The sequence below is a fragment of the Nyctereutes procyonoides genome, unplaced genomic scaffold (assembly GCF_905146905.1).
Source record: "Nyctereutes procyonoides isolate TBG_1078 unplaced genomic scaffold, NYPRO_anot_genome, whole genome shotgun sequence".
Classification (NCBI taxonomy): Eukaryota; Metazoa; Chordata; class Mammalia; order Carnivora; family Canidae; genus Nyctereutes; species Nyctereutes procyonoides.
The window spans coordinates 42,539,303-42,555,424 of NW_026575024.1; the positions used below are offsets into that span (position 1 = coordinate 42,539,303).

A 16,122-nucleotide genomic window follows, 5' to 3' on the forward strand; every position below is an offset into this window, starting at 1 on the left:
GTGGGGGTGGGGCAGAGCTTCCACAAAGGGAGCCAGAGGCTGCCACCTTAGGGTCACAGGTCTAAAGGCTTTACCGCTTTCCCCAGGAGGCTGCAGTGGATTCCACATGAGAGGGGAAGCCAAAGCGTTCCTCCCAACCCCATGTTCACCTTCTGCTTGTAGCTGCTAAGGAGACCACAGCTACCAAACCCCTAGTCTGCTGACAGACCAGGCTGGGGATAAAGATGTGCACTTACACACACCCAGGGAGGATCTCCAGACAGAAAAGACCAGCCTGGGAGAGGAGGCCTTTAGATCACACTCTGCCCTGGGGGGAGCCTCCGCCCCCTGTAAAACCGGACACAGGGACACAGACTCCCCTTCCTGGCCCAGCTCCTGGGCTGACGACACTCTCCCCACCCGACGTGCAACTAAAGGACAGAAGATACCAGCATCCTCTCCCTTTGTCAGTGTTCTTGGCCAAAAAGGGTGCTCTGGGGATGATACGGGAGCCCACAAAGTCCTTTCAGGATGCTTCAGGCCCAGAAGGCAAGAAAGTGTGAATCAAAAGGAAACGCAGTGGGGCTTCATCTGGGCTGGCCTGTTGTGATTGCAATGCTCAAGTCAGGAAGTCAGAGGAAAGCTGCCCCGCCCTTTACTCAGTGAGGTCACTGCAGCCTTCTGGGGTCAGCCCACTCCCTGGACTCCACTGAACAGGTCAGGCCGTGTGCTGTAATGCAGTGCTTAATACCAGTGCATCCGAGGACAAACGTCTCTTCCAGCACAGAGACCCCGTCCCCAAGGGAGAATCCAAGGGCTCAGGCTACAGCGGGTTCCTGCATCACCATCAAACTCTGAACCTGGACAATCTGCAAGCCCCTGATATTCTGGGCTACCTTCATAAGTTTTTAAAAGCCTCATATCAGGATGTGGTGAGGATGGACGTGGAAGAAGTATGTGCTCCCCAGGAGGGACAAATGCCAGCATCAGCCAGCACCCAAGGGGCGTGTGGACAAGTGGGCACTGGGCCCGGGCAGGCTGGGGCTCACCAGCTCTCCCTGGGGCCTTGACCACATGTGAGGATGTCAGCTGTGCATCGGAAGGCTTGGCTACTCAGAAGCACACGGCAGCATGGAGTGTCGGGCCAGAGCCCTCAGTGGGGACAGAATGCAAATGCACAGCCAGCTCCACGCGCTCACCTGTGGGGCCCATGCCAGGCTGCCACGCCAGCCCCACATCTCATAAGAAACTAGAATGCATCTTCAAAGCCTCAAGGGAGGCTAGGGGACCCCTCCTGAGCTCCAGAGCCCCAACAAGGTGCCCTCATGGTGTCTGAATGGGGCTGCTGAGCTTACTTGCTTTCCACCTGGCTCGTGGCCTGGTTCAAGGCATCCCTCAGGATGGAGTTTTCCTGCTGCAGACGGGCCAGCTGTGTGTTGGGGCCATTCTCCAACTGCTCCTGAAGGGTCCGGATCTGAAAAGTCAGTGAAGGGCCATCAGAGTGCCACTCGGCCTCACAGGGAGCTGGCTTCGGAAGTGAGGCCAGTGAAGTCCCAGCCCACAAACAAACGCGCCAAGGGCGTCACCCTCTCCACACAGGGTAAGGAGGACACCCCTTAGAAAGGCACAGCTCCAGCATCAGAGGCAGGGTAACCTCCCCCACCCCTGAGCCTCGCTGTTTACAGCCTCCAGGCAGCAAGCGCTTGGCCTGAGCCGCAGACCCACTCCATGCATTCTGCCTCTGATGTCACCAGGTTAACTGCTCTGACACTGAGCATGCAGCCACAAGCCACAGCCTACAACTGCCCCGAGGAAGGCTGGCTTCCTGCCCTCAGATTTCCTGTGGTGCATCCTGAGCCACACAGTGGGGAGGAGGCCATGGCCCAGCACAAGCAGAGCACCACTCAGGGGACAAGGCCCAGTGGCTCCAGGTGGCCCCACTGGCCTCGGGCAGCTCAGGCCGCTGGTTCTACAGGTTCCTCCCAGCCTCAAACAGAGAAAGCAGAACCAGCTGGCATGACCATGGAGTCACATGGAGGCTGGGAACTGACTCGCCGGCACCCAGGAGACAGGACATGGCGCTGCCCACTTGGGACCAGGATGTTTTCGAAAAGCGCTCTTTAGAGTCTATTTTATAGCTTCCTGGTTGTTGACCTTTAAACACACCCATGGTGGTCTGGCTGGCAACATCTGGCCAGATGAAAGGGCCCCTCCCTCTAAACCAAACCAGACTCTGAACACAACCCCCTGCCCCATGGGCACCCCCCCACACACCCCAGGCCCTATGACAGTGCTCCCCACTGGCAGCTTACCTTGCCCTGTAGCTGCTGCACCTCCTTCACATGCTCCCGGTAGCTGGCCTGCATGCGCGCCTGCACGGCTGTGATCTCCTGCTCCCGGGCCACCAGCTGCTTCTTCACCTTGGCCTCCCCCGCTGCTGCCTTAGCCTTTTCTGCTGCCAGCTCCTAGGAGAAAACGAAGGCAGGACCAACGTCATCATATCCCAGATGTCACCTGGGGCTGGGAGCTTAAGACCCCTTCTCCTGACTGAGTTCCCAGAGAGACCAAGCCATGGCGGAGAATCAGCATGAGACAGGGGTCCCCAGAAAAGCCTACTGGCCTGACCAGTAGGGGCCTCCATGGCAGGCCTTAACCATGTGGAGATAGCAGACACAGAAGGAGCCGAGTAAACATGTCACTGTCTTGTGCTCTCCTGCATCCCTGACTCAGCCCTGCTAGAGTTACAACACCATGGCGAGGCTGGGGCCCTGACATCCAGGCCCTGGGATGCCCTACTTGAGAATCTGTATCAGGACTGCAGAGGCTGTGAGCCTTGATGACTGGGGTGGAGACACAGACAATGCCCATCCCAGCATGACTAGGGGGTTGGCCCCACTCCTGGAGGGGCTGGGTCTCTGGCACAGCTGCTCTGGTCCTCCCTGCAGTCTAGGGAACATCTGCTCTGGTTAGTATCAGATGCCCATGATGAACACAAGATGCTGGGCCTGCGAACCTGATCCAGGCAAAGGCAGAGCACAGGGTGGGAAGAGCTGTCAAGGGAGAGGGGCTGGCTGGGGTCTGTATCATTCCTGAAAGATGGCAATGGCTGGAAGCCACAGGAAACAGAGAGTGACACCTGGAAGGATGATGCAAAGAGGCTCCTGGGGTGGGGGTGCTCTCTGCCCAGAGGGCCTCTGTCCCAGACTGGCAACTGGTGTGGGCCGAGCTGGCCTGTGTGACCACAATGACCAAGTGTCTCACAAGATTCCAGGCCCTGTCCCATCCCTATCCTGGGCAGGAGACTAGAGAATTGGGAAATTCTCTTGCTTTCCAAGACAAGGCTGCCAGGGAGACCTATCCCAAAGGGCCAGTGTATCCCCCTTGGCTGGGACAGGAGCAATCAGAGAGTATGAGAGAAGCTAGGCTGATGGGGGGGGGGGGGGCTCTGGGTACCCAAGTTGCTGTGTGTGCTTGGCCTTCTCTGAGACCACCCAGGACCCACTGGCCTCACCATTCACACCATCATCTTCAGGCTCCACTCAGGGTGAGAGCCCACAGGAGTATGAGGGCCACACTAAGGGACACACTTCATTGATTATCTATAGGAACGAGAGAGGTGGCCAACAGTGTGCATCCACTCTGACACAAGTGGGCATCTCACTCTCAATTCTCTTGGTAAGATGAGGGTCGTGATCCCTATTTTAAAGCAGACCTCACTGATCCATGGAGGAGATACATCGTCCAAGGCTGGGAAGGCTTCCTCTGAACTGTGTGCTGGCCCTGGGCCTCAGCGGCCACTCATGAACAAGCAGCCTGCTGGGCCGAGCCAAGCAAGGTGGCCAGAATCACAGGGGACAGAATCACAAGGACACATGATTGCAGTGATGACCTCTGTGGCGCAGGGAGAAGAAAGCGGGGCTCTGGAAGGTTTCTCGAAGGAGGGAGGCCAAAGGAGTCTTCAAGCATAAGGAGAAAATGTCAGCCAGCTATGCAGGGAAAGGCATTTGAGGGTAAGGGAGGAACAGGAGGCGAGGCCCAGGGATGGCAATGAAGGGCCAGCGTGTGGAGGGAGCTGAGGGGTGCAGACTCCAGTCTAAGGATTAGGAGCTACTGGCATTGCTTACAGAGGGCCTTCACAGGACCACGTTAACACCTGGGAGCCCAAGAGGGCCTCCTCAGGCTGCAGGAAGGAGGGTGTGGTCAGGGGAGGGGGGCCTGGATGCCTCAGAGTGAGATGGGTAATGCACACCAAGGGTGTGTCCCTGTGTGTCACACAGAGCCCTGCAGCTTGCAGATAGGGAGACACTACCAGGCGAGAGCTGAACGCATCTGGACGTGGGGAGGGCATCTGTAGGTGGGCTGCCAATGTGGTTTTGGAAATCTTGTCAAGGGGCCACCACTGAGCAAGAGCCATAAGTGTCCAGCATGAGGGGCAGCATCCAAGGGGCCTCCTGCGGGTCTGCTCCCCCCAGGCCCCTGGTGCCCTGCCCACAGTGGTCGCAGACCCCAGCAATGGAGAAGACACAGGCCACCGGGACTGGCAGAGGCTGCACTCACTCATCACACCTCCAGCCCACCCTAAATTCATGGGGGCAGGTACAAGCAACTAGCCAGACAGCCGCATGGCCTGGCAGCTGTGGGAATACTCGCTCCCACTTCCTCTCACTGGAACTTTATTTGAGGCGGGGTGGGGATAAGAGGAGGTCAATGAATCTCACAGGGATTTTTCAGTTTGTCCGGAAACAGGGTACAGAAGGATGGTTCCCCGAAACCACAGACTTAACCTACGGTGTGCTGGCTGGCTGGCCCTCAGGGTGGGAGGGCTGGTTTCCGTGGTATAAACACTCATGGCCCAGGGCACGCTACCGGCCCAGACAGAACGGCTGCACAGCCAGCTCCTGGGAGCAGGGCGAGTGGCTCCAGCCATCCTGCATTTACCCAACAAAGGAAGAAGGCTACACATGGACAGTCTTGACAGAGATGATTGATGGGGTCCACTGGGCAGAAGGTTCCCGAGCTCTAAGGAAGGCCACAGAGACCTGCCTTTTTCTTTTCTCCTGGGTAGAGCATTAACCATGAGTTACCATCCAAAGGCCCATCTTCTGCTCTTGCCATTTCCACCACACAAACTTCACTATTTGGCTTGGGGCCGCATCCCTCCAACTGAGGTTAGAAACTCAGGCTACCTGGTTTCTGACTATTCTCAAAACAAGCAGACAGAGGTGGCCCAAGGAAGGGCTGTAGCCCAGACCTCGTGGGACACCCCCAGTCCTAGGTCATCTCCCTGGGCCTGCTGCCTGGACAGAAGAGGCAGGTAAGCAGAGGGAGGGTGAAAGCAAGCCACAGAATTTTTTTTTTTAATTTATTTGTGATAGTCACAGAGAGAGAGAGAGAGAGAGAGAGAGAGAGAGAGAGGCAGAGACACAGGCAGAGGGAGAAGCAGGCTCCATGCACCGGGAGCCTGATGTGGGATTCGATCCCGGGTCTCCAGGATCGCGCCCTGGGCCAAAGGCAGGCGCCAAACCACTGCGCCACCCAGGGATCCCCCAAGCCACAGAATTTTGCTGAAAAAGACAGCTTTCAAATTGGGTATAACCAGCCCCATAGTGCTCTCCCCAGGAGAGAGGGAAGGGAAAAGCCCAGGGAGTTCTGACGGGGGTGGGGGTGGGGCCTTTGTGCCATGTATCCTGACACATCCTGAGTGATGCCCCCCAGCCCACTGTGGCAGCTTGGACCCGTGACTATCATTTATGAAGCGCAAATGTTACGTGGACAGCAAGCCTTCAGCTGATATGAAGGAGCCAGCCATTTCCTTGCAGGTCTGCTCCACAGACATCAGAGAAGGGAGAAAAGCAGTTCCTCTACCGCCCTCCCCTGCCTTCCCCTCCCCATGAAGTTTTGCTCCAATTCTCAACAAATCTACCTTGGATCCACAGGGCCCAACCTCCTTTCAGGGTACATACCCTAAAATGATGGCCCATCACCAACTGAAGGCCCCAATCCCCAAGTTCACATCCCCGTGTTCTTAGGTAGTCATGGGAGGGAGCCCCCACCCCCTAGAGCTCTACAGGGGCCACTAAAGGCAAACCAGTCCCAGGTCGGCAGCTCCCAGACAGCGAGGCCTTCCACAGCCACAGACATACCACCGTGAAAGCCAGGTACAAGCCCTCGGGCCCGACTGAGCAAGGAGCCCAGGCAGGAAGGCCAGCCCATGATCCTGGGGCAGCACTGGCATGGCCCGCTCCTGGCCGGGCAGGCGCACAGCCTACCTTATTCACCTCCCTCAGTTTGCTCTTCACAACAGCCGCGTCCTCCTGCTCTGTGGCCAGCAGCTTCTCCTTCTCTTCTAGCTGGCGCTTCAGAATCGCCACGGGGTCACCCTTCTGAGTAGCCTAGGAGTGCCCACAGAGCAGTGTTAACAGCTTGCTCCAGAAACCAGACCCAGACGCATGACCAGACAGCAGTGAGGCAGGGCTTCTAGATGACTCCACACACTTCTGAGGAAAGGCACCCCTGCTCAGCCACCGTCTCCTCCAAGGAGAGAGGCCCAGACTCACCGCAGGCCGCCATCCCCAGAGTAGACCTCCCCTCCCAAGATCTCCACACTTCAGCTTGCAGACTACAGGCTTCTCACAGCAGCTAAGGGGTGGGCACCGAGCTGGAAATGATGACTAATTGCCTGTCAGTGGGGTAGGAAGGGGCCCTGGCCGCCATTGGTCCAAGTTTGTGGGAAACACCATGCTCTTAAAAATTACCCCAGATATCCAAAGCTTTTGGTCTAAACAGTTCCCGTGTACAGTGGGCCTAGAGGCATGGCAGCCCGGGTGACTGTATGACATGCCACACCTCAGCGAGGGCCAGGACGGAAGTAAACCCCACTGGCCTCAGGGCAGGAGTCACTGGCCTGGCTCTCAGGACACCTGCCAACATCACTGACCACAAGGGTGCCACAAAACTCTTCAGCAAAATTACCTACAGTTCTGACTCTGGATAAGGAACAAGCATGTGCCATGCAGCATCTCCTAGGGACAGCTCTTTCACCATACGCACCAGAGGACAGGTGCCAGCCTCTGAACCGGCCCCCAGTGGCAGGGACATCAGAGAAAGGTGCTCCCGAGACTGTCACAGGGCTCCCTACCATGAGTGTGTCCCTACAACCTTCTGTCCTGCACACAAGCCAGCTGGACCTCAGCTCCCACGTTCACCCTCAGGCTCATGTGACACAGAGCACAGCCCTGGCCTGTAATGGCCTTCCTGCTTCTGGGTCTGAGGCAGAGGTTGAGGCTGAGGCATACGCAGGGTGATTCACGCAGCCTGTGCCTGAGAGGGGCTGACAGTGTTCTGCCCAGAGCGGCAAGTGGAGGCTGTTATACGAACTCTGTGTGGCTTGGCAAGCTGTTCATGGCCAGCCCAAAGGGATCACTCAGGGGTGACTGGGGGCCCAGGACCACGTAAGTACTGCAACTCACTGGCCCCAAGGGGAAAGCAGGGAGGGTTGGGCCCACCTTATGCCAGGTGTCTTGAATGACACCAGCCTTCTCGGACAGGATCTCAATGAGCCGCTGGGCCTCACCCTCGTTGAATACCATGCTTCCAACTGTGGAGACCAGCGTCTTGTAGGGGAGGTAGAGAGGGCTGTCAGAGTCTGGAGGCCCTGTGCAGGGAGAGAGAAGGAGCAGGGACTTAGCCTCAGATCTCAGCAACCAAGTGGGTCATGCCTCAAAGCAGCGGGGACCAGGCCGAGTCGAGGACCATCCAGGCCAAGTGCACAGCCTGCCTGGGTACCCTGGGCTCTTTCAGAGTGCTGGGAGATGGACAGATGACAGACCCCTGCACAACCCTCCCAACCGCCCAAAGAGAGCAGAGGAGGCAAGGTCCCCGAAAATAAAGAAAGGCTATTTTCCTGGGTTGGAGGAGGTGTACCCTCCCCCCGTGTATCATCAAAATGAGAACTAAGCAAGGCACACTTTCCCCAAAGGTGCTTTTCTCTTTCCTTCTTTTTCCAGCAAAGTGGTCCAGTTCTCACCCTGCATGGTCCAGCAAGTTTCACCGCCTGCCATGACCAAGCCCTACGGCCCCAGGGCCCTGCATGAACACAGACCTCACAGCCGCAACCCCATGGTCATGAGAGAAGGATGGAAAGCAAAGACTCGCATCTCTCAAGCTGCACCTCAGTGGTCCCAGGGACCAAAGGCTCTTCCCACACATCTGGGCTCAAACATAATTTTTTCGGCTTCTTGAAGCCTCAGGCCAGTTTTAGGAGGGGAGGCTGGGCTGGGTTCTTTCACAATGGGCCTGCCCGATTGTCTGTCCGTGAGTGACCTCCTGAAGGGCAGAGTCAGGTACCAACAGCCACCTGTCACTTTTGCAGTGCTCCTGATGCCCCCTTGCCCTCCCCGCCACACACACGCACTCACACAGGGCACTCACACTCACTGTGCAGGCTCTCCTGCAGCCTTGAGTACAGGACAGGGGGAACCGAGGGGCCCCAGCTGGCAACAAATACCCCCGAAATGCCCGGGGAATTCCTTGTGTTGAGGCCCAGCTTTTCCCCATGGCCCAGTGACTGGGAGGAGGGGGACGGGGGTGGGTGGGAGGGGTGGGGGGTGGGCAGAGACAAGCAACAGAAGGGCAACAGGCCTGCCTGCCCAGGCACCTCCAGCAACACCAACCTCCCAGAGGACAATGAATGAGGGAGGTTTCCATGGCAACTCTAAAGTCTCTGGCCTGTCACAATATTTTCACTGACTAGTCACAATATTTTCATCGCAAGTCAAAGCACTTAGCATGATACCTTAATGGGGGAATGTGAGACGTGGGCGAGTGGGTTGCTATGAGCACCTTCCCTGGAGAATTCCTTACCTTGGTGAAGCCGGGGAGAGTAAAAACCACCACCCTGGAAGTCCTAAGAGCTCAAAGGTGTCATGAAAGTGAAGTGGAGGTGGGTCCACGCTCCCTTCTGCCTTTCCTCTTTTCACTGAGATACATATGTAAAATGATTTTAATGGCAAACTTAAATGCACCAGGAAAAGCATTCTGAGTACAGCTGAGCCAAAAACAAAGCAAAAACCCACTGTTGAGTTCACTACTGGAAGAAAACCCCACCGTTGACAGGCCCCCTGCTTCTCCCCTTCAGCCTGTTAGACGCTCACTGCCAAGGTTTTCCAGAAGAGGCACGTCCACTCTTTCAAAGATATAGCCAGAGTAGGACTGGGCAGGACAGCCTCTCTGAAGCCGACCACCACACAATCTCCCCTCCTGACTTGGGCAAGGTGTACTGCACACCCCGATATGCGGGCCACCAGCCACGCGTGGCTCCCAGGCATTTGAAATGCAGCTAGCACGAACCCATGTGTACGACAGGTACGAGTAAACCCTAGATTTTGAAGGTTCGGTGTGGAAAAAATAAAAAATAGAATGTAAACTGTAATAATTTTCTGTATTGACTGCATGTTGAAATAATACTTGGGGTAAATTGGGTTAAAAAAATATATCACTAAAATGAATTCTCTTGTTTGCCTTTTCTCGTGTGGCCATTAGGAAAGTCTCAATTACATGTATAGCTCACACATGCGGCTCACACTGTATTTTCCCCCCCAAAGCAGGCCCCCCCTGAACCCCTGTTGGCCAAGTCCCTACAGAGGCCTCACACTGATCATGGGCTCAGGCCTCTCTTGAAGTCCCACCTAGAAGGATGGTCCATAATTCCTTTCTTCTAGGTCCCAATAGTCCCTACTGCACCACTGGGCAGGAGAGGGGACATCTAAATAATGGAGCTACATTTTCTTTGGAGCTCTGTTTCCTCACAGATGTACCCAGTGGTCTCGACAGACTGCATGCCCTCCTGGAGGGCCAGGGAGACGGACCCTAACACACTCTGTCTGTAGAATGTTTCCAAGAGTATCCTGTGCCATTCACCTTTATGCAAACTTTCTAATTATATTAAATGTCATTAGATATTTTAGTGAACCAAGTAAGGAAAACTTGAACAAGTGGAACAATCTAAAATTACATACAGCAAAACTGAACTCCCACCCCCCTGCCCAATCTCCCCACAGAAACTTCCATGGCCTTCTCTGTGTTCATATGAACACCATCTTTTAAATTTTATTTAGAGAGCCACAACTTTATAATTTTTAATTAGCTCTTTTAGGAAGAATGGGGCTGTCTTTATTCTCCCCCAAATCAGGGGAAGTAAAAATGAAAGAAAAAAGTACTCAGAAGTATAAACCAGAACTTCTGGACCCCATGTGAATTGCATTTACTTCTGTGTTTCAAGATCCTCTCACCAAACCAGTGGCACTAAGTTTACTTCGATGCCTGTTCCTGGGAGATGGACACGCTGACTCCCACCAATAAGTAACATGCCCACAGGAGCTAACACGTGCTGGCATGTTACACATCTTCAGCAAATACTCGAAGATGAGAAATAATCCTTGGTACTGTTAAACCTTAAGGCACTAAAATGAATTTGTCAAAGACCAACATCTCATCTGTTAAGCCACCGACTTGATAAAGACCACGAGGCAGTGAATTCTAGGGAGGTCAGCTCACTGGCAGCCTGCTCCCACAGCCCGTGCTTTGCCCAACTTGGTGAGTCCAAAATACCAGGAACGGGCGAGCAGGAAGGCCTGGAGGAAGAAGGATGTAGCAGGAAAGCAGACAGTGGAGAGACAGGACCAGGGTTTCACTGCTCTGGAGTAATCCTGACCCGTCTGGCAGGGGACCCAGTGAACACCCCCAGGGGCTGGGCCCTGCAAGGCTGCACAGGTCTGCCTCGGGGGGTGGGCGTGGGGGGGGACCAGCCTCCTTGGAGTGTTCCTTCACTTCTAGGGGACGGCTCCCATGGGGTCTGGGCCAGAACTCTCAGAGGTGTAGACTTGCCAGGGGGAGCCGGAAATAAGATTTTTATGTGTCATCTCCTGACCTTTAGTGCTGACAGTGAATTCAATGAAAAGTAAATAAATCAAACCACTGTGAGCTTGAACAAACACACATGTGGGCCATTTCTGACCTGCAGGTCACCTCTGTCCTTGGGCAATGGGGCACTAAGGTCAGAACAAGGCCCCTGAGCCAGGTGGCCTGGGCTCAATTTCCAGCTCAGCACCTGCCTACCTGGGCATCCTTGGCCTCGTTTTCCTCATCTATGAAATGGGGGTCATAATCAATTGTTCCTCTCTCACAGCTTCACTGGAAAGATGAAATCCCAACATGCCTGGAACAATGCCTGGCACAAAAAGCACCACAAAGTCAACCTACAGAGCCACCTTCAAGCCCCAGTCACAGGAGGGGCTCATGGGGCCTAAAGCGACTCTGCCCTTCCTCTCCCATTCCCACCAAAGGAACAGGGAAGTCACACAAAGGTGGTGCCCAGGAGCCAGCCCTGCAGATAGAGCAGCACAGCCCACAGACGCTGCCTTGCACCCTGGTCTGCACCCTGTCATGAGGCTGAAGGGGCAACATGTCTGTAAAGCAGGGACATACTGTGATAGGAGATGGCCCTCTGCTCCCAGGGCCCCCAGCCAAGGAGCATGCAGCACTGGATAATGTGCTTAATGCCTCATATTCCAAAACCAGGTGCCTTTCTGTGACCACACTGGGAGGTCCAGTCACCTGAAATTAAACTCATCTTGCAAAAAGGCACTTAGGAATTCCTTTCTCACTGTCAACTTTGGAGTCCTCTGGGGAGAGTTTTCTCTTTGCCTAACTACCAGCACCCCCAGCAGCCAGGTCTCAGTGTTGGGACCCAGTGCTATGGGCAGCAGCCCCTCCGCTCTCCCCGTTACTGGCACGCTCCCGCACAGCTCACATCTTGCCAACTTGACCAATAGGGTGGTGCCAACAGCTGCTCATCAATGGGAGGCGATTATGGCTTGGGCCCTGCGACAGCCCATCACAGGGATCCTGCTTAACGCCAGGAGCTGGTGCATGCAGGTGCCCGGTGGCCTGCCCAGGGCAGGCAGGTCCCAACAGCCTCCATCTACAAAGTAGCTCACGCTGGGTACCTGGCAGTCAGTCCCTGGAAAGGTAAGTTGGAGTTGGAACTGCCAGCTAAGAGGCAGAGGAGACATGGGCCGCATGGCAACCATGCAGCAGATCCATACAAAGGGAACCTGCGGAGGGCATGCTGCCAAGGAAGCAACAGTGGCAGCAGTGCCAAGAAAAGATTTCAAAGCAAGGGATGCTTCAGCCAGGCACTGCTGGGTAAGGAGAAAGCGAGGGTGGGGGTGGGGAAGGAGGGCAGCGAGGACAGGCAGTGAGGCTTGGAAGGGCCTCACTATTCCAAGCAGAGGGAAGCAAGACTAGAGTAAGTCCATGTCTTCACACGCCCCAGGGATCTGGATTCTATCTCACAGGCAAGGAGCAATGCCAGTAGGAGAAAGGTCTGCAACTGGAGAATGCTATTTCAGGACACCTGGGGACAAGACTGGAGACAGAGGCAGATGAGGGAAGAGCCCAGGGCCAAGCGCCAGGCCTAAGAGCGCCAAGAAAGCTGAGCTGGGGGCAGAGGCCCGGGTGTCAATCCAGGGACTCTGGCAGTGGAGCCTGCCACAGGCATGAGGTCTTGGGGGCTGGGGGAGAACTCCAATAGCAAAAGCACTTATTTGTTCAGCAAACATCCCAACCAGTTCTTCAGGCTTGTCTCAGACACACAGAGGCAGGCCCAAAGGCCGCTGCATCCTGACCCTGCATGAGTGCCATCCCAACAGTGGAGGCCAGGGGACCCTGTGTGGCTCCCACAAGAGGAAGCCAGACCCCAACCAGGGAGACTTCCAGGCCCTGACATCCTCAGTCACCTGAGCCAAACTTGGGTCGGAGGCCCCAGGGTCCAGGAAGGGCTCCCCTGTGCCTCCTTGAAGGCTACCACTGCACAAGCAATCATCTGATTTAGAGAGGAGCCCAACTCCTGCTGGCCCCAAGCCCAGAAGGCACCTCCACCACCGCCCCCCTTCCCTGCCCCACCACAATCAGAGAAGCCAGCAGGCATATCTGTCTGTTGAGACATAGAACTAGCCAGTATCTCTGCCAGACTCCCCACTGGCTTCACAATGGGGGAAAGAGGCCACAGAGGGTCCTCCTGAGTTTGCGGGAAAGCAGCCTCCCATGGCCCTGGATGGATGATTCCCTGAATGCATCAGAGGTGGCAGCTGCAGCTCACAAGCAGCTCGCACACAGCCAACCTAAGCTCAGCTCAGGCTGCAAAGCCTGCCACTGCCCAGGGGCTGCTGTGCCCTTCCGATCCGATAAAAGCCCTGGAGAAGCAGCCACACGGGACCCCTGAGTGCCACAGACACGAACATCTGGTGTTTTAACTGCATGGAGCAAAGTACAAATAATATTAAGAGCAGCTCGATTTGGAGCGTTTGAATAAGGCCTTCTCCTTTGGAGAAAAAAGTAATCTGTCAGCAAATCGGGAGGTTGTGCATTTCATAACATTAGTCTCATGGAATTTAAAATTCCATAATAGATTAAGTGACTTTTTCTCATGATAACTTTTCCCCCAAAATTTCAACAAAATCAAGTTTATATCTAGAAAGAAAAAAAAAGAAAAAAAGAAAAGCATCACAGTATTTCTTAAAGAAAGACAACCACTGTAGGACCTCCAGGCAAGATCCTTCTGTAGGCTTCCTCAGGCATGTAGCTGGTCCAAGGAGAACATGCCTTAATTAAATGACAATCAAGATTTTAGCTTGTGCCTGCAGAAAAGACAAGATCTGTGCACCTGTGGGTTTCCTGACCACAGCTGCCTGCGGCCAGCAATAGGAGGCCCAGTGCCACCATGTTTTTAAGATGACTGAATGGTGAGTTCTGGAAGAATGTCATCCAGCAGCTTCTCTAAGACATGGCAGTGCCATACTGATTTGGCTCCTTCCCTAGGGGATGCCTCTGTTCTTTCAAAAAAGAAAAGTTGAGTTTGAAGAACTTACACAGAAAGTGAATAAAGGCTCAAATGCCCTACAGAGATTTCAGAGCTTGAAACCTGGAAAAATGAAATTTGAAAGAAAAGAGCATCAAACCTAATCTCAATACACACCTGTCTGTTCCTCAGCTCTAAGCGGCTGAAGAGCAGCTGCTGAGGTGGGTTGGGCCTAGCCTGAGGGGGGCTGTGGTTGGAGGGACCAAGGCTTGAGGTGCTGGTCTCTAACACTACCTGCTGTCTGTGTGACTTCTGGGAAGTCTGTTTCAAAACAGAGCTGGGCTTTGGTTTCTGCTTTTGCAAAAGCAGGTAAACATACAAATCCACATTACAGACCTATGAGGGAATAAATGCATGGAAAGGAGCTTCATAAACTACACGCCTAATAAAACGTCTGGTTGAGAATAGTGTCACATTCCTAGTAATGGCCCAGCAAGCATACAGTGCAAGAAGGTCAATGTGGGGCGATGGGGTGGTATGAAGGAAGGGGTGTCACTGTTGTCAAGTCACATGGTTTCAGATTAGGGCCCCTGCTAAACTACAGACCCCTTCAGCAAAGTTTCCCTAAGTCTGAAAATTCTTCCCTATCTTCCCTGACCTCTGGTGATCCCTGCTTCATTATTTTATAGAACACGATCCTGTTTGTGCATTTTCACCTGCTCTGGCAGAAGGAGTGGTGGTGCAGGGGGCCTTGCACCATATGAAGCTGAGTGGCCCCCCAGGATCCTGGCAGGTTCACAGATGTGGGAGCTACTAACTTTCCATCTCAGCTCAGTTCGTCACCACACACTGGGCAACCAAGGGCTGGGATGTGCCTGAGAAGAACTGGCCACTGTCCTCCTTGAGTCAGTTCCCCTAAAGGAGCTTTCCTCTGCTGCTCAGAGGAAGCTCAGGGGACCTATGGCCAGGGCTGCGCTGCCTCACAACGCATTCCACTTTGGTACAATGACTGCCTGTTTGACTCACAGACAAATAATGGAGTTTTTTTTTTTTTCTTTTCCACTTAAAAAATACATGTTACCAAAAAACTGGAAAATGCAGAAAGGCCAAGGAAAGACACGAAAATTTACCCATCATTCTGTCTCTCCAGAGGGCCTTTCTCCCACAGAGACTTGTGTGTATCAAAGTCATTGTGGGGTGTCTGGAAGCGTTTTCTACCTCCTGCAGGTTGGGTGGGATCCCGAGCCCTGACTCGATGGCCTTCCGACCATGGAGCAAACAGGCCACAGGCAATTATGGGGGTCTGGTGTGAAGCCAGTGCAAGGAAAAAGGGCCATGCTCAGTGGCAATGGTGCACATGCCAAGCTTTAGCAGAAGCACAATGGTCTGGAGCATGTGCAAATGGGCCTCCCACATTTCCCAACTCTGTCCTTGGTTTATCTGGAGGCCAAGCCTGCACTGTGCTAATCTGGACTCACTTCCAGGTGCTGGGACAAAAGGGCTCTCCTACACGTGTAACCTCACACAACCGTTAACGCATGGGCAGCACAGGGCAGGTGGCTGACACAACTGCGCCAGCAAACACAGAGCCTGAGCACAAGAGATTTTCAAGAAACCACCACCGTGTACACAGCATGCTTCCTGTAAGAGGGATGAGGCTTATCCTAATGAACACCACGCACAGGAATGAGCAAGCATAGGCCTGCAGCCAGGCCGCACATGCTCTGGAGCTTTAGTTCTGGGGACATTTCCACTTCTCTTCAGTTCCCTGAGTTCCCTTTTCTGCAAAGGAGATAAGAATCCATGCCTTCTGTTTCATGAGCAAGTGTCTTCTCCTTATTCCACACCTGGGATTATCATGCTCCCCTGAAGCGATCACCATTCACTCCTACAGCACCACAGGAGCAGTTAAGTCAGGTGCAAGGCTCTGGAAAACCCATGTGTGGGCCTCTCATCACTCTTCGAGAACAGGAAATCGTGAAATGTCTTTGGGGAGCGATGCAGCACTGCCCTCCTAAACTAAAAATGTACCTGCCTTTCCACTTAGCAATGACATATCTATGGAGATGCTCACACTGTAATACACATTACAGTGTCAGTGTCAATTTTAGCAGCAAAAAAACTGCACACTATCAGGGTGCCTGGGTGGCTCAGTTTGTTAAGTGCCCGACTCTTGGCTTTGGCTCAGATCAGGATCTCAGAGGTTGTGAGATCCAGCCCCGCATCTTGGGCTCCACACTCAGCGGGCAGTCTGCTGAAGATTCTCTCCCCCTGCCCCTCCCCCC

General features: G+C 54.2%; 1 protein-coding gene across 2 annotated transcripts in view; it reads right to left on the reverse strand.

Annotated features, from left to right (window-relative positions):
* The window catches only part of RRBP1 (ribosome binding protein 1), a 65,509-nt gene that overhangs the window by 18,283 nt on the left and 31,104 nt on the right, over window positions 1-16,122 (reverse strand). For both annotated transcript variants that reach the window (XM_055301976.1, XM_055301968.1), the window contains exons 3-6: window positions 7,485-7,633; window positions 6,249-6,371; window positions 2,292-2,444; window positions 1,335-1,453 (exon numbers count right to left, since the gene is read on the reverse strand). In XM_055301976.1, coding sequence (XP_055157951.1) covers window positions 1,335-1,453; window positions 2,292-2,444; window positions 6,249-6,371; window positions 7,485-7,633 — 544 coding nt within the window. The remainder of the gene's footprint in view (window positions 1-1,334; window positions 1,454-2,291; window positions 2,445-6,248; window positions 6,372-7,484; window positions 7,634-16,122) is intronic.